Source organism: Podarcis gaigeae, assembly GCF_964106915.1.
Source record: "Podarcis gaigeae genome assembly, chromosome: 12".
Classification (NCBI taxonomy): domain Eukaryota; kingdom Metazoa; phylum Chordata; class Lepidosauria; order Squamata; family Lacertidae; genus Podarcis; species Podarcis gaigeae.
The window spans coordinates 60,967,269-60,993,575 of NC_139688.1; the positions used below are offsets into that span (position 1 = coordinate 60,967,269).

Genomic DNA, 26,307 nt, shown 5'->3' on the forward strand with positions numbered 1-26,307 from the left:
ACTGGGCCAAAACAAACAAGATGAATTTTAACAGGGAGAAATGTAAAGTATTGCACTTCGGCAAAAAAAATGAGAGGCACAAATACAAGATGGGTGACACCTGGCTTGAGAGCAAAACATGTGAAAAGGATCTAGGAGTCTTGGTTGGCCACAAACTTGACATGAGCCAACAGTGTGATGCGGCAGCTAAAAGGGCCAATGCAATTCTGGGCTGCATCCATAGGAGTATAGCATCTAGATCAAGGGAAGTAATGGTGCCACTGTATTCTGCTCTGGTCAGACCTCACCTGGAGTACTGTGTCCAGTTCTGGGCACCACAGTTCAAGAAGGACACTGACAAACTGGAACGTGTCCAGAGGAGGGCAACCAAAATGGTCAAAGGCCTGGAAACGATGCCTTATGAGGAACGGCTAAGGGAGCTGGGCATGTTTAGCCTGGAGAAGAGGAGGCTGATATGATAGCCATGTTCAAATATATAAAAGGATGTCACATAGAGGAGGGAGAAAGGTTGTTTTCTGCTGCTCCAGAGAAGCGGACACGGAGCAATGGATCCAAACTACAAGAAAGAGGATTCCACCTAAACATTAGGAAGAACTTCCTGACAGTAAGAGCTGTTCGACAGTGGAATTTGCTGCCAAGGAGTATAGTGGAGTCTCCTTCTTTGGAGGTCTTTAAGCAGAGGCTTGACAACCATATGTCAGGAGTGCTCTGATGGTGTTTCCTGCTTGGCAGGGGGTTGGACTCGATGGCCCTTGTGGTCTCTTCCAACTCTATGATTCTATGATTCTTTGAATCAATCTGATTTTGATGCTGCCCATCTGGTGATTTTGATGCTGCCCAACTTGGATTACTGTGATGTTAAAAGGTCTGCCTTGGATTCGTATCCAGATCATTCTATCATTTTTGAGATTGCATCCCAGTACAGCTTTTGCCACTCTTTTGTTGACTATGAGGGCCACTCCATTTCTTTTACGGGTTTCTTGCCCACAGTAGTAGATATGATGGTCCTCCGAACTGAATTCGCCCATTCCCATCCATTTTAGTTCACTGATGCCCAGGATGTCAATATTTATTCTTGCCATCTCATTTTTGACCACATCCAACTTACCCAGGTTCATGGTTCTTACATTCCAGGTTCCTATGCAATATTTTTCTTTACAGCATTGGACTTTCCGTTCGCTTCCAGGCATATCCGCAACTGAGCGTCCTTTCGGCTTTGGCCCAGCCGCTTCATCAGCTCTGGATCTACTTGTACTTGCCCTCCGCTCTTCCTCAGTAGCATGTTGGACACCTTCTGACCTGAGGCGGTCATCTTCCAGCGTCATAACTTTTATATGCCTGTTGTCTTTGTCAATGGAGTTTTCTTGGCAGGGATACTGGAGTGGCTTGCCGGTTCCTCCTCCAGGTGTATCACGTTTGGTCAAAACTCTCCACTATGACCTGTTCATCTTGGGTGTCCTGAACCCATAGTTCATAGCTTCTCTGAGTTCTTCAAGCCCCTTCGCCACGGCAAGCCAGTGATCCAGGAAGGGGTGGGTGGTTGATAGATATTGTTAATTAATTAATCCAACAGGGGGTGAAAATCTGACACAGGTATTAAGTAAATTGTGGGTTTCTGCATGGTAACTGATAAATATAAGTTGCTTTTATAAGATTTCATTTTCCTTGTGCCTTGTTGAGTAATCACCTCAGTGTCCTGGCCGAACAATGGGGGTGGAGACACTCCTTCAGGTATACTGAAGCTGTTCAGGGCTTTAAAGGTCAGCACCAGCACTTTGATTTATGCTCAGAAATGTACTGGGAGCCAAAGTAGGTCTTTCAAGACCGCTGTTATGTGATCTCGGTGGCCGCTCCCAGTCACCAGTCTAGCTACCGCATTCTGGATTAGTCGTAATTTTCAGGTCACCTTCGAAGGTAGCCCCACGTAGAGCGTGTTGCAGTAGTCCAAGTGAGAAATAACTAGAGCATGCATCACTCTGGAGAGACAGTCCGTGGGCAGAAAGGGTCATCGCAGGATGACATACACAGCTGTCCTGGACACAGAATTGACCTGCACCTCCAGGGACAGCTGTGAGTCCAAAATAACTCCCAGGCTGTGCACCTGGTCCTTCAGGGGCACAGTTGCCCTATTTAGGATCAGAGGGTCTCCCACACCTGCCCACCCCCTGTCCCCCAAAAACAGTACTTCTGTCTTGTTAGGATTCAACCTCAATCTGTTAGCTGCCATCCATCCTCCAACCGCCTCCAGGCACTCACACAGAACCTTCATCGCCTTCACTGGTTCTGATTTAAAAGAGAAAGAGCTGGGTATCATCTACATACTGATCAACACCCAGCCCAAATCCCCTGATGATCTCTCCCAGCAGCTTCATATAGATGTTAAAAAGCATGGGGGAGAGGACAGAACCCTGAGGCACCCCACAAGTGAGAGCCCAGGAGTCTGAACACTCATCCCCCAACACCACTTTCTGGACATGGCCCAGAAGGAAGAAGGGGAACCATTGTATAACAGTGCCCCCAGCTCCCAGCCCCTCTAGATGGTCCAGAAGGATTTTATGGTTGATGGTGTCAAAAGTCACTGAGAGATCCAGTAGAACTAGGCAACAGCTCTCACCTTTGTCCCTAGCCCGCCGGAGATCATCGACCAGTTTGACCAAGGCAGTTTCAGTCCTATGGTGAGGCCAGAATCCCATTTGACAGGGATCCAAATGCTCTGCATCCTCCTGGTGTGCCTGGAGTTGTTTGGCAACCACCTGCTCAATCACCTTGCCCAAGAATGGCAGATTTGAGACTGGGCGATAGTTGGCCATACTGGCCGGGTCTAAAGATGTTTTTTTAAGAAGCGGTTTAATGACCGCCTCTTTCAGCGGGTCTGGGAACGCTCCTTCACAGAGGGAAGCATTCACCACCCCGCAGAGCCCATCGCCCAGCCCTTCCTGGCTAGCTTTTATGAGCCAGGATGGGCAAGGATCAAGAAGACATGTGGTTGATTTCACTCATCCAAGCAGCCTGTCCACATCAGATTGGTTAACAGATTAGAATTGACCCCATGCAACTCGACTAGACAGGACTCTGGCACTCTCCCACCCCAGCCCTGCTCCCATGGTGGAGTCTACCTCCTCCCGAATCTGAGTGACTTTATCTGAAAAAAAACTTTGCAAATCATTGCAGGAGATGGCAAATGTGGTTCCGTTAAATTGCTAACCACCTGAAAGAGTCTCCTGCTGCTATTTTCTGCAGATGTAATAGAGGTGGTGAAGAAAGTCCTCTTCACTGTCACTATCGCCACTTAGTAGGCTTGACGTACAGGATTCCTTATGGTGTACCAACCACAGGGCTGTACGGGCTCCATGCAATCGGAGAGGGTGCTTCGGAGCCAAACAGTCAATAGCCCTGGTTAACTCCGCATTCCAGCTGAGCACCAGGGAATCAGCTGAAAAGCCATCAGTGTGGGATAAAACATCCCCTTCCACTCTCTGGAAACCATCCAAATCAGTCCCACCTCCTTGTAGAGGGGATGGGTCACGGAGAAGTCCAGTTGCACCAGGAAGTGATCTGACCATGGCATTTCTTTTGTTTCACTTTTACTTAATGTCAGATCACCCACGTCACTAGAGGTGAACACCAGGTCTAAGGCATGTCCATGACTATGAGTTGGGCCAAAGTTATTCAGGGACAGCCCCATGGAGGCCATGCTTTCCATGAAGTCCCAAGTGGCCCCTTGTAAGGTCGTGTAGGCATGGATGTTAAAATCCCCTAGGACAACCAAACTAGGTGTCTGCCATTATCTGAAGCACCTCGGGCAGGGAATCCTTGGTGCAGCGTGGAGGTTGGTACACCATAGGGAATCCTGTACTGCCCCTATCGTCCAACTTCCAGAGCATGCACTCAGAGAACTGGGTCTTCCCGATAAGATACCTGGTGTAACTTAGTGACTTCCAAAAAATCACTGCACCCCCCCCCCCCCCGCCCACATGACCTGGGTTGCTGTACATATGAGAAACCTGGTGGACAAGCAGCAGCAAGAACAGGCCCATCTGCTTCATCCAACCAGGTCTCAGTCATACATGCCAGGTCAAATCCTCCACCCACAATCAAGTCATGGATGGCAGTGGGTTTATGAATCATTGACCTGGCATTGAACAGCAGCACCTTCAGATCATGTGGGTCTCCCTTGTTGATTCCAGTATCCATCTGGTCAAGACCAGACCAGGAGGCAGGGATAGTCTTCAAACAATGACTAAACCTACCTCCTTGGTAATGACGTGGTCTGGTCTTAGTGTAACTCCTCCTGCTGCCTGTGATCACTGAGATTGGGTGCCCCTGTGCATCCTCCCCTGTGGAACCTGCCCCAGCCCATCTGTTGGTGGGGGCTCACTCCCCGGTAGCTTGCTTCATCTTCCATGTGACAGCCCTTAAGACAGAGCTTTCCAAAATGTGTTTAGCGACACATTAGTATGTCAGCTGCACTGTGTAGGTATGTTACACAAAAGCTCCCCACACTTCTCCCGGGGCTGGAAAGTTCTTAGTTTAACCTCTGGTTTGCTAGTAAAACTAAATTATCGTGTCACAAAATGATGCATGTCTAAAAAGTGTGTCACTAACATGAAAAGTTTGGAAATCTCTGCCTTAAGATATCTGAAGATGGCTCTCATATCTCCTCTCAGTCTTCTCTTATCCAGGCTAAACATACCCAGCTCCTTCAACCTTTCCTCATAAGGCCTGGTTTCCAGACCCTTGATCATCTTTGTTGCCCTTGTCTGCACACATTCCAGCTAGTCAATATCCTGCTTAAATTGTGATGCCCAGAACTGGACACAGCATTCCAGGTGTCGCCTGACCAAGATACAATAGATTGGTACTGTTACTTTTCCTGGACACTATACTTCTGTTGATGCAGCCTAGAATAGCATTAGCTTTTCTATTCTTTTCTTTTTTGCTGCTGCTGCTGCTGCATCACACTATTGACTCATGTTAAGCTTGTTGTCCACTAAGACCCAATAGATGCCTTTCACATGTACTATTGGTATATTGCAGTTATTAACATTGTGCAGGTTGAAGCAATAGAATGCATAGGAACGGACTCTTCTTGGAATAAAAATTGTCCAAACCCATAAATTTGATTCAAAAAGTTTACTATCCAAAATTTTCTTCCTAGCAGATACAAAAACAGATAATAATACTTCCAAATAGTTCCATAAGACATATGTTGGTCAAGGCATAGGTTCATCTTCTCAGTAATATCAGTTTACTTCAAACAGACCTAAAATCAGAGGTCTTTTTCTGTCTACATCTCCATTAGCTTGGAGCTGTTTCCCCTTCAGGAGAGACTCATTAGCACATCTACTATGTTTGGGAACAAAAGACCAAAGGCAACTCCCTTCAAAATGGTGATTTGCAACTAAATAACTTTTTCATACCATCAGAAGTTAAACACCACTTGTGAAATAGCAGAGAACATCAACAGTTAATTATTAACCCATCTAGGTGCTTAGAGAGCTCTACTTTGCTTTACGGAATTTTCCAATGTTGAACCCTTAGCAATACACATACAGGCATTTTCCATTTCACTGTGCAATTAAACAATTATACTTAACATGCAATGCGGGTCTCCCCATCTTATATTGCTGCAGCTGGTTCTTCCTGCCCAAGTCCAGAACCTGACCTTCTCAGGCATGCTCTAATTCCTGAGCAGCAGCATCAACTCTGCCTTTAAGCCAATCTTGAGGGCTACATTCCCTTCTGGGCAACCTTGCTGGGCCCACATGCCATTTGCAGGGGGTGGGGGGAGAGCCAGAAGCAAAAGTAGACAGACAAAGAATGGACATGTTACCTTGGGAAGTGCACCAGTTGCTACACACACTCACAGCCCTGCCTCTGTTCTCCCCTGCAGACATGCACAAGGCCCCATTGGACTTCAGGGGCACATTGCCGCCAGGCGTGCAGGGCCTGGGTTTGGGAGGTGGGGTGTGGGGAAAGTCCCACGGGTCAGATACAGAAGCTTGGAGGGTGTTCGGGGCCTGCGGTTCCCCACCCCTAGTTTATGGTTGAGACTGCAACCCAAAGCATACTTACTTTGAAATAAATCTAGTTTGAACTCAGGGAGGCTTGCTTCTGAAAAGCATGCATAAAACTGTGGTGTCATGCTCACTCCCATGTGATACGGGATAGAGTGGGTGGTTATTTAGAGCACTAGATTTATCCAAATAACACAAGGAAAAGTGCTGCTGTGGAAACCACCTTTTGTTTTGTGACCGTTCAGTATCCCTTGCTGAAAGCGTATCTTTCCTCATGATATAGCATGATAATGCACACATACTTCAGGGGCAATTTATAATCAAGTCTCAGACTCCTTCAACCTCTCTGTGGTGGTTGCATGTTGCTGTTCTGAGGGTGAAGTGACCTCCCTGGAGCGCAAGCCTGGACAGGGCAGGTGGAGGTCCTGGATGATTCTCAGGGTCCCTCCCAACTCTTACCAGTCTATGATTCTATGATCCTATGACATTTTTGGGTTCTGTGGGCAGGGGGTTCAAATGAGAGAAGGTTTTAAACAGTATTTCGAATGTTGCAATTGTTTTTAGAATGCTTTAAAAATGCTTTATTATGGATATGTTTGCTGCCCCAGGCTCCTTGGAAGAAAGGGCAGGATAAAAATCAAATTACTGCTGTTGTTGTTACTATTATGAAGATGATTATGAAACCTCATTGCAGCAATGGTGCAGCCCACAAACAACTTTACTACTTTGTTTTTAGATTGCCTGAACTAGCCCTTACTCGTGATGGACGTGTCCAGCCGATTGCAATGAGGCCCCATGTGGCTCTAACTGGAAAGGGTCTGGCTGTGTTCATGCGGCAGCAGTCTGGGATCTTTAGGGCATACTTGACCCCTGTCCTGCTTGTGGATAGAATAGTGCACTTCCTGTTGTGCGTTTCAGCACCCAGAAATGTTCCTTCTGCGACTTCCAACCTCTGTGCATGGATCATACTTAATCGGTTGAGGTTCATAATTGTCATGTTGCGAAAGCAAACTGTCTGCCCCTGCAGTGTCTTTTGAGGGCCTCAAAAGAGGGAAGCAAAATGCTTTTCCCCCACATGTTTTGTGAGAGACCCACTCCTTCCTGAGAACAAGGACCGTATAGTGCTAAATTGCTAAATATGTGATCTTATTCTGTGAAATTTGCCTTGTGCTTAAAATAGGTCTTATGAGCATTAAGCTAATCAGCAGCCTCCAGGTACCTGCAGAACTCCGTCTCATTACAGGAGATGCCTGGGGCCTCCTGGGGCGGATCCATCTGCTTGCCTTGGCTTATTTTTAAACGTACGACTGGAGCCAATTCTACTATATTGGTTCCTTTCCACATATGACTTCAGTGAGCATCTAACATATGGCCGGGTGTGTATGTATTATGACTGAACAAACAATTATTGGGGAGGGGGGAATGAAGCTGAAAAATGAGAAGATTTTGAGATGTTTAAAAAAACTTTTGCACAACTTTTTCATTTTTTGCATCAGCCTGTCCATCTGAGAGGAAGAGGAAAGTTGGCAGGTCCTTGCTGGCCCCTCGCTCTGCTTCCTTCATTCCTGCGTAGCAGTAAAATTCCACTCTGGGCACAGACTTACTCAGCTGCAGAATCGGGACCTGTTCAGGTCTGAAAATCCCCAGCATGAGCTTGTAGGTCTGCCAAGGGCAATACCCACCCCATTGTTTAAGTGAATTGTATCTGTTCCTTCTGTAACACACAAAAACCTGGAGGACCCTCATTCAAACTTTTGCTTCTCTACTACTCTTAGGCAGCAATCCTAAACCCACTTTCCTGGGAGTATACTCTGCTGAATTCAGTAGGGCTTACTTCGGAGTAGACAGGTGGCAGATTCACATGTTCATTTCAAGCACTACAATAACAGTGAAAAAGCAATCATGGCATCCCCTAAAGAACTGTGGGAGCTGAGAGTTGTGAGAAGACTCAAATCCACCCCACTGCTCTTCCTTAAATAAGTGTCCACATAAAAATCCAGCCAACTTTACTCATGGAGCTGCAAATCATGAAGCATCTAGTAATAAGGAATGAAATACCAAGTGATATATGTGGCATATTTCAACAGTATCCTGGACCAGCAATTGATAAACCTTAACCTATGTACAGTGGTGCCCCGCAAGACAAACGCCTCGCAAGACGAAAAACCCGCAAGACGAAAGGGTTTTCCGTTTGCGAGTTGCTTCGCAAGATGAATTTCCCTATGGGCTTGCTTCGCAAGAAGAAAGCCCATAGGGAAATCTCCGGGGACCTCTTTTAAATGCTGGCGGTGGGGAGCAAAGCCTTCCCCCCCCTCCGGCCTTCAGAAGAGGTCCAGGAAGGCCGGCGGGGGCCGAAAGGCTTTGCTCCCCACCGCCAGCATTTTAAAAGCGGTCCGGGATAGCAGGGAAGCGCTTCCCGCTATCCCGGACGGCTTTTGAAGGCAGACGGGGGGGAGCAAAGACTTTTGCCCCCTGCCGGCCTTCAGAAGAGGTCCAGGACCCGCCAGCATTTTAAGATCGCCCCGGGACAGCGGAGAAGTCTCCGCTGTCCCGGGGGCTTTTAAAATGCTGGAGGACGGCAGCGAAGCCTTCGCTGCAGCCCGCCAGCATTTTAAGATCGCCTGGGACAGCGGAGAAGTCTCCGCTGTCTCGGGAAGGCAGGCGGGGGGGAAGCAAAGACTTTCGCCCCCCGCCGGCCTTCAGAAGAGGTCGGGGGACAGACTGTCCCCGGACCTGGTCTGAAGGCGGTTTCCATAGGAATGCATTGATTGATTTTCAATGCATTCCTATGAGAAACCGTGCTTCGCAAGACGAAAAACTCGCAAAACGAAAAGACTTGCGGAACGAATTAATTTCGTCTTGCGAGGCACCACTGTATTTAGTTTCTTGTGCTGCAAAAAGAAAAAAATCTGAGGCTTCTCTAAACATTAAACAAGTTCCTTAAGTTTAAGCAGAATGCAAGGCTCCCTTTGCCTTTGATGTATCTGTAGCTTCCAGGACAGCGAACAATGGTACTGAAATGTCTCTCACCTTTGACCTTAGCATTCTTCATATGCACATTAGTTAGCAAAGTCTTCTGGGGTGTGTGGAAATCACAATGTCAAAATAATCTCTTAATAATTTTGCATAAATCTTTAGCTTCATATATTAGATAAAGCTATATGCTTCTCATTAATTGAGATGAAAATTAACAGAGAATAGACCAAAGTGTGTTTACACCGGCTCCGGTGTTTTTAATAAGCTCAGCTACTGTATGGCACATCTGCTTGGCTAAGTGAATTTAGCGCTCATGCAAAATGCCATATGGCCTCACAAGGGACTCAGCAGCACCAGTGGAGACAGACCTTTGCCTTTCGTCTATTATTAACTGTTGGAGGTACACTGAGGAAGAGAGGAATGGACTGCATTTTAGAAGCCCTTGCAAAACAGCACCCAAGTCCCATTTTGAAATGATTTTCACTCCCATCTTCCTGACACACTGATTTATTTATTTTTTAATGGTGGGACAAGAAGAATTGCTGGCCAGTCAGCTCTACTTAAACTGTGACCTTTAACTATTTGCACTCTTCTTTTTTAAAGCCTTGTCTTCTTGACTATATAGTTCACAATAGTTGTACCAGATAACCCAGATTGCAGAGAATGCCTCAATTTGGAAGCTTCATAACACACACACACCGTCCATTTTCCTTTTCCACTTCTAGTTTGTCACATAGTTATATTGCAAATTCCAACTAAGAGTTTCAGTGAGATTTCCATATGTGGCCAAAATCCCAAGGGATTTCTGCTCCCCCTTTAATTCTGTGCAGAAAACAGGGACAAGAAGATTGGGAGAGATAATTATAGGCTTCTCTCCCAATCTGTCAAGTAGAGCACAGGAACACAGGTGCAGAAAGAGTAGCTTTGTAGCCAGCCCTCTAGCACCTTCCCCAAGTGGTTATGAATGATGGACACAACAACTTAGATTGGATCAAATAAGGCCAAAACCTTACTGATGACAGATGTAAGATGTTTGGCATAGGCAACCATTCACTGCCATAAGTGATGCCAATAATAATAATAATAATAATAATAATAATAATAATAATAATAATTTATTATTTATACCCCACCCATCTGGCTGGGCTTCCCCAGCGACTCTGGGCGGCTTCCAAAAAAATATTAAAATACTATAATACATCAAACATTAAAAGCTTCCCTTAACAGGGCTGCCTTCAGATGTCTTCTAAAAGTCTGGTAGTAGTTGTTCTCTTTGACATCTGGTGGGAGGGCGTTCCACAGGGCGGGCGCCACTACCGAGAAGGCCCTCTGCCAGGTTCCCTGTAACTTGGCTTTTCGCAGTGAGGGAACCGCCAGAGGGCCCTCGGTGCTGGACCTCAGTGTCCGGGTAGAACGATGGGGGTCAACTCGGCAGTGGGGGATTCCAATGACTTACAACAAATAGGGGGACCCCCACAGAGATTGCCGCCTTGAGGGGTGCTGGACACCTGGATGAAAGCAGCTCCTCCTGGATCCCTTTAATGGGATGCCCTATCTTTGGAGGGGCAGGCAGAGACTATCACCCTCCCCTCCACCCAAGACTAAGGTATAGCCAATGCTTAAATGATCTGATGAGGAAGAAACTAGATGCCATGACCATATCTGTCAACTTTCCCCTCTTTTTGCAAGGAATTCTATTCAGAATAAGGGAACTTCCCTTTAAAAAAGGGAAACGTTGCATGACAAGGGCAGAGCATCTTAAGTATCCTGGGAGTGGACCTGAGGGAAGCCTCCCTGCTCCGTCAGGCCCACCCCCAAAGGAGGCCTTGCTTCCAAGCCTGCCTGTGATTGGCCAATCTTGCAGGTGGGCCTGGATCCATTTCCCAGCCAGCAAGGTGAGTGTCAAGCTCTCCATGCCAGCCAGAAAGGAAAGCCTCCCCAAGTGGTACTGAAAAAATATAAATGTTATTCCAGGGCATTAGAAGATGGTTTTCCTAGCAAGATAGGACTGCCATATTTCATGGAAGCTAAGGCGGTGAAAAAACTTAATATGGACTCTAAATGGCCAAAATATTGTGAAATTCTAGAACAAGATGGTGACAAGGTTATTATTTTTTTTAAATAATATTTATTAAGATTTTCAGAAATACAGAAAGAAAAGATTAAAGTACATTCAAAGCCTTATTTTCATACACCCACTTTCCGGGACTCCCTCTTTCCCCCACCCCTACCATATTCCCCTATCGTATTGTTGGCTCCACAAGCTCTCAGTTCTAATTAAAACTTAGTTTGTTTAAACCATTAGTCGAATTTAAGTTTAAATTTGTACAATCCCCATCAATACCCTTACTAACAAAACAAAAGTTCTTTCCCCAGGGCCCACCCCCTTTCCATTCCACAATTTCCCTTTTTTTTAATGATAAAGACACCCCACACAATAGAAATATAAGAAAATAAGAAATAGAAAGTATAGTAAGTAAAAGAAAACCAATTCAGAAAATAGTTGACAAGCCTTTGGATTCTATTTCTTCCCCCCCCCCCCGTCCCCGGTTTAGTTTCCCCCTGACCACCAATCCATGTTGTCTGCCTGGAATTTTTAAAGTCCATAAATCACATTTTTCCCCCAACTCCTTGCTGGCTTTTTCTTTTTATAATTATTTTTAGAGTTATTTTTAAACCATTTAGCATCAAATCTTTAATAACGCTCCCCCTATTGTTCTTTCCAAGTTGTAGTCCAGTTTCCTCTTGTTCCGCTGCTAAAACGTTCTAGTTCAGAAATTTAGTAAGTCTGCAGGGGTTATTGTTATTCAGGAACAAAAACTTGCGTTCAGTCCCTTCCTTTCTTCAATAGAAAATTCTATTGTCTCCTTTAGCTGGACACCCTGTAGACACAATATTGTTTCCGTTTTGCAGCTTTCCCAGAAGATAACCAGTCCTGTAAAATTCCGATGGTATTTTTCCACTTACGACCTTCTTTGTAATGTCCCGAAGCTCCTCTAGGGGATTATTGTAACTTTGTTTTCTCTAGTCCAAAAGTCCGATTGTTATCCATGTTTTCGCCATTTTGTATCCAAGTTTTAACGGGTTGTAACTAATTGTAACAAAATTTAACCAGCAAAGTCCTCGTATTAAGGTCCTCTTTGAATTTCCGACTTTGACAGCTACTTTGACAGCTGTCAAAATCTCCTTCGCTTTTCGCCAGGCTCTCTCCTCAATCACCCCGGTTCCCGGGGGGGGGGGTTACGTTTTCCTTCTCCCTCAATTCTTCCTCCAGCACAGTTCTTGTAATTTCCCATCGTGGAATTCTTAGTTTTTATCAGCAATAGAATTCTTTTTGGACCTTGGTTTCCCAGTCCTTGTTTTGGAAGGTTTACAGTAGGGAGGGGGACTGACTTCCTTTTTGGATCCCCCCCGCTCGTATCAAATCCGAAAAAAAATTCTTTTTTTCTCCTTTTAAACCCGGTTTCCAAATTACTCACGGGTTGTTGTTGAAAGTCCGAATTCTCAATGGAAGAAGTCAGCGCTCTCCGCCGGATGGCATGCGGCTTCGCTCGGCAGGGATAGCGAAGGACTCAAAGCACCACGCTTCTCCCCGGCACCCGATCCGTAGCCTTTAAAAAGGCTCCTTCACGAGTCGGGAGGGCGCTAGCGGTGCCAGACGAGTCTCCATGTCCACGGCCTCCGTGGCCGTGGTTTTTAAGGGTCCCCGCATCGCCGGTGCGGTAGGACCCAGCCCCTGCCGAGCAGGCTCCCTCCGGGGCTCGGAGGGAGTCCGCCATTCGGCGATGGCGCCAACCCGGAAGTCCCTATGGTGACAAGGTTAAACTTCAGAGTTATGAGAAATTAAAGTTCAAAGTTCGAGATTGGTTGCATTACCCTCAGATAAATGAGACATTTAAGCAGGACAGGAAAATAGGATTTCAGAAGGAGAGGTCAAAATTAGAAACAGAATTGTTAGAACCCAATACAAAAAATTTGTCAAGAATGTATAACTTGCTGTTGAAATGGAATACACAGGATGAAATGGTGAAATCAGCTATGATTAAATGGGCACAAGACATCGGTCATGACATTATGTTCGCTGACTGGGAACAGTTATGGACCACTGGTGTTAAATTTACGGCATGTAATGCCTTAAAAGAAAACATAATGAAAATGATCTACAGGTGGTACATGACCCCAGTCAAGCTTGCAAAAATTTATCATTTGCCCAAGAACAAATGTTGGAAATGCAATGAGACTGAAGGTACTTTTTATCACCTTTGGTGGACCTGCCCGAGGGTTAAAGCCTTTTGGGAAATGATCTATAATGAAATTAAGAAAGTCCTTAAGTGGACCTTTCCTAAGAAACCTGAGGCTTTTCTCCTGGGCATGGTTGGCCAATTGGTGCCAAAGAAGGATAGGACCTTTTTTATGTACGCTACCACAGCAGCAAGAATTCTTCTGGCAAAGTATTGGAAGATGCAAGAACTACCTACTCTGAAAGAATGGCCGACAAAGGTGATGGACTTTATGGGACTGGCAGAGATGACCGGCAGAATCCGCGACCAGGGGAAAGAAACAGTGGAAGAGGACTGGAAGAAATTCAAAATATATCTTAAAAATTGTTGTAAAATTGAGGAATGTTAAGATGTCAAGGGGTAAGAAGTAGAGAATTACAGCTGTAACTAACAAGTTTATGGAAACGTAATGAAAGGGAACTAATAGATAAACTGACTAAAGGGTTGCTAAAGAATTCCAAAATAAGGATGCAGCGAAAGGGAGGTATGGGGAAGTTGGAGGAAAGAAGGTCTATGAATATAAGATTATGAAATTATACATGTTTAAATGTTTTGTATGTTTTTGTCTTGTGTTTTGTTTGCTTTTATTATGTGTTTGAAAAATGAATAAAAATTATTTTTTTAAAAAAAAGGACTGCCATATTTCAAACAGTGGAAATCCAGACAGAAAAAACTTTTTTTTGTAAAGTTGTTGAGCTTTTCATTGCAAAAACATTACTGTTTTTGAGCTATTTTTATGGGAAATTGGCAAAAACAACACTGCCGACATAGGCTGCCATACGTCCAGATTTTCCTGGACATTTGACCAATTTCCAGCAGGAAACGGCTAGAGAGAGCAGTATTCCAGATATGTCCAGGTGTATGGCAACCCTATAAGACTCTCTGAGACAGGAGAACTGAAGGGAAGCACATTCTGACCTTGTTCACGAGCAGGAGGACACAGGGCTGTTTCAGGGTGTACTTTTCATTATTAGAATTTGTTGCAATCTGTCTTGAGAATCATTTGATTGAAAGGTAGAGTAAAACTAAGTTGCTCTGAAACTTTTGGAAGGAAGGAAGGAATAGGGCTGTGTCGTATTGGGCAGAAGGAAGAGGGTGTCTGGATGTGCAGGGCAGCTTTGGACAAATTGGGACTGTTGCCCAAGGAGCACAGAAGTGTAATGTTTGCATAAAAGGGAGAAGTCTGCCAGTTGTGGTTTCTAGTAGAGCTGGACTCTTGTCATTTCTGTGTGCACAGTGCCTTTGGGGCAGGCGTCCAACAAAAATGGAAGGAAAGAGGTGATCACCCAATGGCTTTGCCTGTGGCTATGGCAGAGGGCATGGCGGCAGCAGCAGAGCTCTGGTTCCCACTGTTGCAATTCTGCCTGCCTGGTCCCCCACCTCTGGGAAGGATGCCAGTGTGACCCTCTAAGGCCATAGTAAATATTAATGGCTGGCAGAGCTTCACTGCTAAGCTGCTAGCCAAAAACCCAGACTTTAATAAATCAATAAAAGAAGCGCAGGGTCTACCTCTCCCCCCATCCTCCTCTGCTCATCCCCCCTCCCCAGAGTGGGGGCAAATTGAGGGAATCTATCCATTCCAAGTTTCTACCATCGCTGCCACACTGCACATTTCCCTGTCTTCTGCCCTACCCTTAAGACTTGTGCATTAGCTGCCAGCCTCCTAATAAAATGATTGGGGCGCTGGTAAATATGAAACATCCCTCAGTTCCATTGGCAAGTTCACTTTTGGCTCATTTTACCCATAGCCCACAAGCAATAAGGAAAAACCTACCATCTCCCTCGGGGATCTAATAAGCAGCATTATTATCCCATCAGAACCTGAACTTGGATAAGTGCTTTATGATATAATAAACGTTGACAGGCCACAAAGCATCTTGCTGCATGAAGGCAGCAGAGCAAAGAAGCAGGCTATATGAACACTAGGTCGTCAGCCCTTATATAACTTTAATCAAGATTAATCTCACTTTACCATGGCATGCTTTATTAAGATATGTGTGGTAGTCTCATTCCTGAAATGAAAAGAAAGGAACCAGAAAAGAAAATAGCACTTCACACAAGCAAACCTAGAGTGTGATCTGCCAAAGGTTTTGGTTGCCAAAGGCAGTATTGTAGTTGTTTTGGATTCAGATTGGCAAGGAAGATCACAAAAGTTGCTCTTTGATGGGTTTCATTTACAGAGTGAGAAAAATGTACACTAAAGCAAGAGGAAACAGACATCATCTGTTGCTGGGGAATCCCTTCCCTTCCTGGGCAGGCAATGCATTGATCTCCTGACAGGCCATGAGGCAGCCTTGGTCAGCAGCAAGATCTGCCCTGGGCTTCTCACAGGCTGTGGGTGGGCTTAATGGGAGTGCTGGTGACATTTGATCACCAGCTTTGGGGGTGTCATTCCCGTGACCCTGTCCATGTTTCTGTCTGGCAAGGTCAAAGGAGTGGTTATAACCAATGTAGGGCTGCAAAGGGACTCCATGGCACTTAAAGTGCTGAGTCAAGGAGACCCAGGTGGCCCTATTTTGAAAGGACATGTGGCCTCATACCCTGCTCAGGTGGCCTTTCTATGATAAGTGATGATTCTGGCACACTGAATTGTTTTTCTTTATTTTTCTTTCAGAGGACAAAGTGTGGACGACTGTGAATCATGACTTGCAGGAACATTCCCCGGTGGTGAGCAAGAGGCCAGAGAAGCACGCTTTGCTGCAGCTGAATTACAGTGCCACCATGGATCAGATCTCCGCCATCACAAGCAGCGCTGAGCATTGTGAGCAGTTCATTTCCTACACCTGCAAAATGTCAAGGCTGCTGAACACCCCAGGTACGCAGGCCATTTTCTAAACAAGTGTCCTGGTTTTGCATCTGGCCTAAATCTAATCCAAAGCGCTTCCTGGTGCGGCTCTAGTAATCCAGCCCACTTGGGATGGGGGGTGTCCTTTATTTGTACTACCTTATTAATGATATTGTCATTTTTGTGTGCTGCTTATGAAATATTTATTCAGTTTGGGATGAGTCATGCTGCCATTTCCATAAGCTAATTTTAATGGAGTGAATACAAAAAAGTGAATTCAAAAAGTAGCCTCTTCCATCCCCACATTCAGCTCTTGTAAGAGTTTTTATTTTTGCTGTTGCCATCTTTGTTTCTGTACAGAAAGCTGATTTCTAAAAAGGAAGATGTTTCCAAGCATCTGCTTAGAAGCCACACCCTCTGCCCTGGAAGACTTAGGTGGGAGAGAGCTACTCAATGGGGAAGGAAATGCACTAAGGCCATACTCAGCAGTGCCCTGTTATTAGCATTTTAGATGTCACAGAGTTGAGTCCTTCTACTGAAAACAAGATCCTGGTCTTATTTAGAGACTCTTTGGCTGCAAAACAGAAGCAGGAGTGTCTCAAACTTCCTTTTCCTCTTCGTCTTCCAGTTCAGACTTTTGACCCCCTTCCAGTTCAGACTTTTGACTCCCTCCTTGTGGGAGCTTGGATGGCTATTAATACAAGCTTTGTGTGTGTTGTTGTGTCCTGAACATGCACCTCCATTTTTATTATGATCTTCAAGGAAGAAATTGCGTTACAATATATTTTGTGTTTTGCATCTTGCCTTCCTCGCTGGAAAATGGGCATGGGATTTAGCTGTTGCTTGACTCTGAAGCACAGAATTGCACTTGGAACAAATGTACCAATTTCAGCCTGATACCTCAGGGAGACATAAAAGCATGTTGCTAATAAACTTGCAAACATAGAATGATAAATGTGTGAGGTAAACCAAAGGCCTCACTTTGCTCAGGTAGTCAAAGTTTACAGATTATCAAAAGCACCTTAAAGATCAAAGAACTGGCGGTTTCTAAGCAGAGGTTGGATGGGCATCTGTCCTGGATGCTTTGGCTGAGATTCCTGTGTTGCAGGGGGTGGACTAGACGGCCCTTGGGGTCCCTTCCAACTCTACAAGCTTATGATTCTGTTATTGTATGGCTGACAGTCTTCAATAGCTATGCTTCTCCTAACTTGCTAATTTTAGAGGGGTGGCAGTTTCCAAAGAATTGGGAGGTGTTTACACAGAGAATCCCCATTATATTTTGTTATGTCTTCTTTGAACTACACCTATTTTAGATCTGGCACACAGGATGTTCTCAGAGAATTAGATGCATTATTATACCACACACAAGCACACAAACACATTTTGCTTCCAAAGAGCGAGACAGGGAAAAACAAATCAATGCAGATCATTTTAAGTATTGTTTACATCCCGCCAGTGGCTAGTCTGCGCACATCCTACATTGGTGATTTACACAGCGGAAAAGCAGAAGCTGATCCATTTCTTCTGTAAATAGCCTATTCCTCAGCTCTGTTCAGCAAGGGGCCAGCTCCTTTTTGTCCCTAACCTCCTCTTCTGTTTACTCTTTGGGAGTGTTGTCTTATAATACATAATGATACACTTCTTATCTTAGAATATAAAATTCTGTGGCTTCTTCTCCTGGAGAATTTTACAAATAAATCACACTGGGCTGGCATGCGTGCAGGTGGAGCAGGGGGACTAGATAAAAAACATAAAAATGGTTTTTGCTTTTGTAGGGTGATGATATTTTAGGCCATATCACAACTAGGTCTGGGCAATATTTGGTTTTCAACATTTCAATATATCACCTGCTAAACATCATGATATACCAATAGATCACAATGTCTGAAATAAAGATGGAGCTATGTAGAGGCATTGGCTGGCTTCACGTTTTTTCTAGCATCATGATTTTTTCCGGCGCTGCTCTTGTGATTTGCTGCCCCCTGCATTAGGGAGGGGAGAGCTGAGCTGGCAGAGTTAATGTGAAGAAGGAATGCAGGAATCAAGAGAAGCATTGGCTGGCTTCATGGATTTTCTCACTGTGATTTTTGAATTGCACACACACACACACACACACACACACACACACACACCATGATTTGCTACTTCAAACTGGTTTTGGACAATATATTGCTCAGTCCAAATACACATTATGATTCGCAATATATTACCAGGTCAAAAATTATGAAACCAGTATCACACCATGGGCTTCAAAATGGTTTTTGACGATATATTGATATATCACCCAGCCCTAATCACAAGAGAAGTTCCTGCTCAGATGCTCAGAGCATCCAGCTAAGTCAACTCAACTGCTTGTGTGCTTGTACTTTTGTATGGAGGGGGAACTGGTTTAAAAACACTTGTGTCAGATGTCATTCTGTACCCTAGAAGCATTCCTTTCTGTTGTAATGAGGAGGAGGAGGAGGAGGCTGGTGTCAGTCCGAGACAAGGCAGTGCCCTCTAAGGTGCCAGAGCAGGAGGCACCGGCCAGTCCAGTAAGCTATGGCAACTTTCATTTTACACACTGAAAATTCTCTAGTTGGGAAGTGGCAGTTTCTGATCAGCCTCCCGCAGGTGGTGATGCAATAGGGATTAATGCTGGTCACCGACAACCATAACAGCGGTGGTCAAGGGCAAGGCAGCCATGGCAAGCCGGGGTGGAGGCAGATTTGTGGCTGCCTCAGATGCTCAGAGCAGGAGAGGGCTCTGCGGAAGAAGAGCCAAGGTCAGCTGGTTGACAAGAAGCAGGCAGGCCAGACTCCCAAGGAGAAGCAAAGGCCAGGTCAGTCAGAGTCAGGACAAAGGGACAGTGTGGGTGGGTGTACGAAAGAGAGAAAGAATGTTTGTGCCTGGATAAAATGATACAGACTAGGTTCGTGTTGCTTTCATCCTCCTCCATTACTGTAAACGTATTTGCTACCCCACATGTCCTCTGGTGTCTGAAGCATCAGTTGCCCTATAAAATGTGTTTGGGGGCTGAAACCAAATGAGAACTGATCATTAGGCCCATTACAAGAACATCTAGACACGTTCTAGGCAAGGAATCTAGAACTGATTATCAAAATGCTTGATTGGACTTGATTAAAAGATCAGTGGGTTTCAGCTATACTCTTCGTAAGCCGACAGAGTTATGATACCACCTACTGGAAGAAATTAGCCAAAATAAGTTTTAAACCCTCTCCCTCCTCCTGATTACTCCAGGCTCATTCTCTTTGAATGACATCTGGAATCACAAAGAGGTTTTTTACTTCACAACAGAAGCAATAAAGTGGCAAGCAGAATATTTGGGTTCTAGAGATGAACATGTGGGGTGTAAGGAATTGGTAAAAAAATTGCTGCATAACTTTAAAATATATATATTAAACCTTTTGAGGGCTCCTTTAAGTCCACGTATGGTTTTGGTGAGTGGTTTATGGCTCAGAGTTGTTCAGTAGGATATCTTAAATGTGCCAAATAATGGAGTAGGTGAAGTGTTTCGCTGGTTCAAAGTGAAAGCCCAGCTGCACCAGCATTGCTGCTGCTTCCCACACTGGCCAGCTCAGACGCAAGCAAAGTCATACTGGTGAAGGCAAAGACTTAATTTTTGTCCTCAATATGTCAATTTATCATTGGCTAGTTTTCATCTGAATTATATTTTAGAGAATCATAGAGTTGGAAGGGACTCTGAGGGTCATCTAGTCTAACCCCCTGCATTGCACAGATCTCAACTAGATCCATGTATGTTAGGTCCACTCACCTTTTCCTGGTGGGCAGTGTTGCGGCTGGGCAGCTGGGACACAACAGCTTACTGGCCTAAGGGGCGGAGGGACACCGCCTCTCCCCTGCGTCTTGCTGGGGTTCTTCCCCCTGTGGAACAGCCCCAGCCAGTCAGCTTTCAGGGTGGGTGTGGCCGCGGGCAATTTAACTGCAGTGCGAGCGGGCGGTTCCCTCTCTCTCGCCCCATCACCAGATCACCCAAACCCTCACCCTCTTTTTATGCTTTGCTCAGATATGATCTTGCTTGTCATTTGCCATAGTGTTCAGGCCAGGTAGGAATTTTTCCGTTTGGCAAGCTGGCACCGGCCATTTGGTTTTTGCTACCTGCTAGCAATCATCACAACTTTTGTGAGATTAGGCATTGGGTAAACCTTTGTTTGGAGGGAGGGGAGGTTGCCTTCGCCTGCCCCTCCTCAGGAAGGGTACCCTGTTAAAGAGACCTGGGGTGTGAATACTGTCTGAAGCCTGGCCTGGGCTAGGGCCATGTCACAGTCCCTACGGGGACCCCTTGGTGTGCCCTTATTTGATGTAAGTCATAGGGCTCCCCCTATTGGTGGTTTACCCTTAAATGGACTCCTTACAGACAGGCAGGAGTCAAGGTATAGCTTGGTTTCACCCCAATGCCTAAGCCAAACCGCTCACATCTGTAACCAATAAAGTTGTGGCCTATTTGAACCCATTTGAACCCATGTGTTTTATTGTTCTCCTGGCAACTTTGTGGCTCAGGTGCCTTGGCACGCAAATGGCCATCCCACCTCTGCTTGAAAACCTCCAAGGATGGAGAGTTCACCCCATCCCCCAAGGGAATCCGTTCCACTGTCCAACAGTTCTTACTATTGAAAAGTTCTTCCTGATGTTTAGTCAGAATCTCCTTTCATGTAACTTGGATCCAATGTTCAGGTCCCATCCTCCAGAGCAGGAGAAATAGGCTTGGCTTTCTTGCTTATTTTCTTAACCCACATAATGCTTTATAAAGAGCATAAATGGAGGGCATCAAGAGATTTATAAAAGAATATTTGTATCAAAGCAAAAGATAAAGATTGCCTGTGCTATATATATTTTTTAAAAAAAACAACAACCAGAAACAGTATTGATAGGCATGGGGGACAGAAAAATCAATAAAACAAGCTTGCTGCAAAAATTGATTTGGACATGAGCAAACAACGTTTTAGCTGCATCTGCTGCTTAGAAATCTCTTGCCCTTTGATGAGCAGTGTCACTGCTGGGGTGGTGAAGTCAGAAAAGCATTACAAGCACCAGAAAGGCAGAATTGCAGCAAGGCATCACCTGCAATTAACGAGAGAAAGCTCTAGCTAGAAACTGGATGTTTAAGGCATTGTGTGAAGTGGCTCCCTTCTTCTAAAAAGATTAAATTCCAAATGTGAGAAATCATTACTTAGGAGGCAGGACAAATATTGCTTAGGAGTGCCCCTGCTACACTTGTTCTGCCACCATGGTGAACATGCAGACTCATTGGAGAATCATCTGGCATTTCCTATTTTGAGCAGAATCCCAGACTTAGTCATAGGTGAGTTACATGAGAAAAGCACTTGCCCCTAGAAGCATTCCCCAGGCACGCTGCCATTTTCAGATGCATTCACCACCTTTAGCAGCCCATGCATGTGTTCTGTTACCATGCCTGCAGCCCACCCACCTGAGCTGCCAACAGTTGGTGTGTAATGTGCCCGTGTGCTTTCAGCTGGCAAAGGGTGGTGAGGTGCTTTGGCTTAGGTGGGGCCATATCCCTGAGCACTCATGAATTTCCCAGGGTGCCTTGAGCCAGTCACTGCCTGAGCCTAGCATACTCAGCACCAAGGGATCATGGGCCAGGCCAGACCTGCCTTCCAAACCTCCAGGCTTGTAAAATATCACTTGAGCAAAGGACATCATCACTCCTGCTGTGGAAAAGGTTCTAGAGGTGTGACACTCCCACCCAGGGCCAGATTTACGTATAAGCTAAACAAGCTATAGCTTAGGGCCCCACTCTTTGAGGCCCCCCCCAAAAAAAATTTAAGAAAAAAAGCAACTGGGTGTACATTTCCAATTACTTTGATAAAATGCATATTTTGTTATGTGCAAATGACTTGATATTTTGTTATGCTGAAATTGTTAATAAAAAAATTTAAAACAAAAAACCCAACACCAAACATATTCATAGAATCATAGAATCATAGAGTTGGAAGAGACCACAAGGGCCATCGGGTCCAACCCCCTGCCAAGCAGGAAACACCATCAGAGCACTCCTGACATATGGTTGTCAAGCCTCTGCTTAAAGACCTCCAAAGAAGGAGACTCCACCACACTCCTTGGCAGCAAATTCCACTGTCGAACAGCTCTTACTGTCTGGAAGTTCTTCCTAATGTTTAGGTGGAATCTTCTTTCTTGTAGTTTGGATCCATTGCTCCGTGTCCGCTTCTCTGGAGCAGCAGAAAACAACCTTTCTCCCTCCTCTATGTGACATCCTTTTATATATTTGAACATGGCTATCATATCAGCCTCCTCTTCTCCAGGCTAAACATGCCCAGCTCCCTTAGCCGTTCCTCATAAGGCATCGTTTCCAGGCCTTTGACCATTTTGGTTGCCCTCCTCTGGACACGTTCCAGTTTGTCAGTGTCCTTCTTGAACTGTGGTGCCCAGAACTGGACACAGTACTCCAGGTGAGGTCTGACCAGAGCAGAATACAGTGGCACTATTACTTCCCTTGATCTAGATGCTATACTCCTATTGATGCAGCCCAGAATTGCATTGGCTATTTTAGCTGCCGCGTCACACTGTTGGCTCATGTCAAGTTTGTGGTCAACCAAGACTCCTAGATCCTTTTCACATGTACTGCTCTCAAGCCAGGTGTCACCCATCTTGTATTTGTGCCTCTCATATTGCACAATAGGACTGGGGAACGTGTGGTCCTTCAGGTGTGGCTGAACTGCAACTCGCATCATCTGGACTATTGTATTCCCTCATCATTGAATACAAACATTGATGGGATTTAAATGCTTATTGATGACAGAAAAACATTCTCCCTGTGTTTCAAGCCCTCGCTCTGGTCATATACTGTAACAACCACATGTTGGCCAGGGATTATTGAAATGGCTTCTTGAGTTAGTCCCTTGTATATCATGGCCCAAATTTATATATGAAAAACATCTATAAGAAGCGGAACTTCTTTTATTCCAATGCTTCTGTTATATTTAAATTAGGTAATAGGCATGTCTCGTCCTCAATTACCTGAGGGAAGATGGTAACTAGGTGGCAGGTAAAAAAGATGACGACAACTTTCCCTGGTTCCTAGTGTGGAGTTATTCACAAGAATTTGCAGATAGATACCTAGCCTGGTCTCCTCTTGTAATCATGATAAGGTGCCAGTTTTGCAGAGGCTCAAATGCTTGTGCTTTCAGATATCTGATTGTGCAGAATGCAATCAGGGGGGGGAACCCAGCTTAAAATAACTTCTCTGTTCTATTGAGGGAACTAATCTTTCTCTTAAATTGCTGACAGCTCAACACAGGTGGTGGTAACCTGGGGCTTGCTCAGGGCACCGCAGGTTGAGACTTGCATCTCCTGTAATCAGTCTGATTGTCAATGGCACTTCTTTGGTGTACAGAACATACTTTTTATTATCGTTCTCTAATGCTTTTTCTCTTGGTAAAGGAAATAATAGTAAATTTAAATTGTCGTTTCCTAACTCTGCAAAGATTTTCTTTCTCTCCCCTCCCCCACACAACTACTCCTAACTCCAGGTCTCTTCATCCTCGTCATCCTTTTAAATTACATTCTGTTTCATTAATTAAATACAATCCTCCCATATTGATATGGGGATTTTTTTCAATCGCACTAAGTTAATATTGTGTTGTAAACTGCCCTGTGATCCTCTGATGAAGGGCAGTATAGAAATTTAATAATATACAAAACAGATCAGACGTAAAATACAATGGGAAAAACCTATTGACTCTGTTTGGATAATTTTTAATTAGAGAGAGTGTCAAAATCGATCTCAACCAAAGAAACCATCCCTGGAGCCCAGTCTTGGCTCCAGTATCCCTGCCTTCAAGCTGGGATTGGATGACAGAATCCATTCCACACCTGCCAGTCTGTTCTGGATTTGGGGTGGGCTGAAATCAGCTTGCTTCAAGAGCTTCCAAAACTTTTGGATGTGAAACCCAATGGCTCTATTTACACCTAGCTGCAATGTGCAGGAGTTCCCATGTTACAATTAAAAACCTGGTTGGCATGCTACAGAGTTCAGTGGGTAAGATAAACAACCATTTGGGAGAAGTTGAAACAAGAGAAGTCGAAGCTGGCACAGGAGGAAGAAAGAGGTGATTCCGATATAAGGGAGTCTTGGAACTTTGAAGTGTCAGGCATAGCTCTAATGGCTTTAGCCCAAACGTAGCAGAGTTTTCCTGCACAGCGAAGAAGCTAGTTGAGGTGGAAATGACTAGTCAGCTAGACTCAGAATAACTATTTACAGGATTTATTAAAAGGAAAAATAAAACCAGCAGAGTTTCTGCATACAAACAAAGCAAAATAAATCCTTTCTTTCTCTCTCTCTTAACCATACACAGCACTTCTACTCCTAACACACCCTCCCCAACACAAACTGTGCTAGCATTCCTAGATAACAGAGTTGACTGCTGGTCGTTAACCAATCAGAGTAAGTAGTTTCTAGGTCAAGCAGACCTTGGCTTTCTGCCAAGAGTAAATTGACACTGCCTTGAGTTAATTGTGTGAAGCCAGAATCTGTAAGTTTTCATGAGAATCAATTAACAGAAACTGAACAGTTAATAGGGCTCGGAGTGAAAACTCTTGTATCTGGATGGGTGATCTCATGAAACAACATCAAAATTACTGAGGTGCCAAAGAGGCAAGAACATGGAAGCCCCACAGCTTTCATGGACTCTCTTTATTGCATATTATTTTGGATTTATCTCCTGATTATGAATTAGATGTCCCATCACCACAGGAAGGAGGCCACCCTTCTGGACCAGCCATATCATATTTTACAGCCTGAGGCAAATGACAAGTTTTACACACACACACACACACACACACACACTCACACACTCCACTGCCAGAAGCCAGAGGAATTGGCCATTGAATCTTACATCAACATTGGTAAAGGGAGGGCATCCTTAATTGTACCTGAGACAGCAGGCTAGTTCAGAAGGCCAGGAGAGACTGTGGCAACAGAGGAGTTTTGGGGAAACTCTGGGAGTTTTGGGGGAACAGGACTAGGGCAGCTGCTGTTGCTGTCCCTGAAATCTGCTGCCTGAACTGGTTACCTCACACTGCCTACTGGGAAGGTCATTCCTATTGCCCTCATACATTTGGTTTTAAAGTTCTCCAGTTCCTGACAAAGAAGGACATTTCAAACATACAAGAGAGAAGATGTATTTGAGTGGGCACAAGATACTAATTCACAAATTATGATAGTCCCTGATTATGAAAAGAGGTTGTTAAGAGTCAGCAAGCCTTTTCAGGAGCATGCCAGGTGTCAAGAGACGGAAACATAGAATTGGATATTCAAACCCAGTAATCTTTTGTCTTCAACTGGTGGGGCATACGAGGACCTTCCATGATGCTGCCTCAGCTGAGGATTTCCACACCATGACCATCTCCAGCTGAAGTGTGAGCCAACGTTACGCCATGTTAATTTCCTTCAAACATATGGCTGGATCCTATTTCACTTGGAACTATTTACCTCATGAGAAATTTAATGTGGCTCCTCTTTAAGGAAATTGCAACAACTAATTGTGGAAGGAGGTATCATTTTATTAATGAGCTTTCTTCTTGGCTGCTTCTCTTCAGTGGCAACTCTACCTACTCAACACCTCTGTCTCCTGCCTGGGCTGAATTAGAAACCTTTTACGTTACCCCATTACAGGGCTAGTCGTCACCTGTATCCACCTTTCTAGGCCTCCCTACTTTCTGCTGCTTATGCTACTTGGATCACCTAGTCTGCCAAGGCCGGTGGCTTGCACAAAAAGGAGTTATCAGCTAGATTTATCCTACTTCTATGCGGGGTGAGAGGGAGAGAGAGTTGGGACATCCCACTCAACCTGAGCTGTGACCTTATTGACTGTCACGTAGGCTCCACTGCAAATTCTCCTCTCCAACCCCCAAGAGTTGGTGATGTAAGGCAGAAATCACATCCTTTATCCACATGATATAGAGCTACCCAGTTTAATCCCCTTTCGGGATGATGTTTCGGTAATTATTATTTTAGTCCTGGAAACCTGACTACCGTATATTTTGAAGATGTACGGTAAATGTTTTGCTGAATTACATCCTTGCCTTTTGGAATTCATCTCTGGGCCTTGAACTGTGGTTCGCATATGCCGGAGGGGGACTGAAACGCATTGTGCTTCGGCACTGGAAAGAGAATTCACAGAACTTCCTATAACAATGGATCAATGATTTTCACTTGGTGTCCTTATTTGAGCTGGCAATTTATCGA

At 44.8% G+C, this 26,307-nt stretch overlaps 1 protein-coding gene across 2 annotated transcripts in view; it reads left to right on the top strand.

Moving 5' to 3' along the window:
• The window catches only part of CNTNAP2 (contactin associated protein 2), a 1,058,844-nt gene that overhangs the window by 751,730 nt on the left and 280,807 nt on the right, over nucleotides 1-26,307 (top strand). For both annotated transcript variants that reach the window (XM_083706252.1, XM_083706253.1), the window contains one exon: nucleotides 15,888-16,088. In XM_083706252.1, the coding sequence (XP_083562378.1) occupies nucleotides 15,888-16,088 (201 nt within the window). The remainder of the gene's footprint in view (nucleotides 1-15,887; nucleotides 16,089-26,307) is intronic.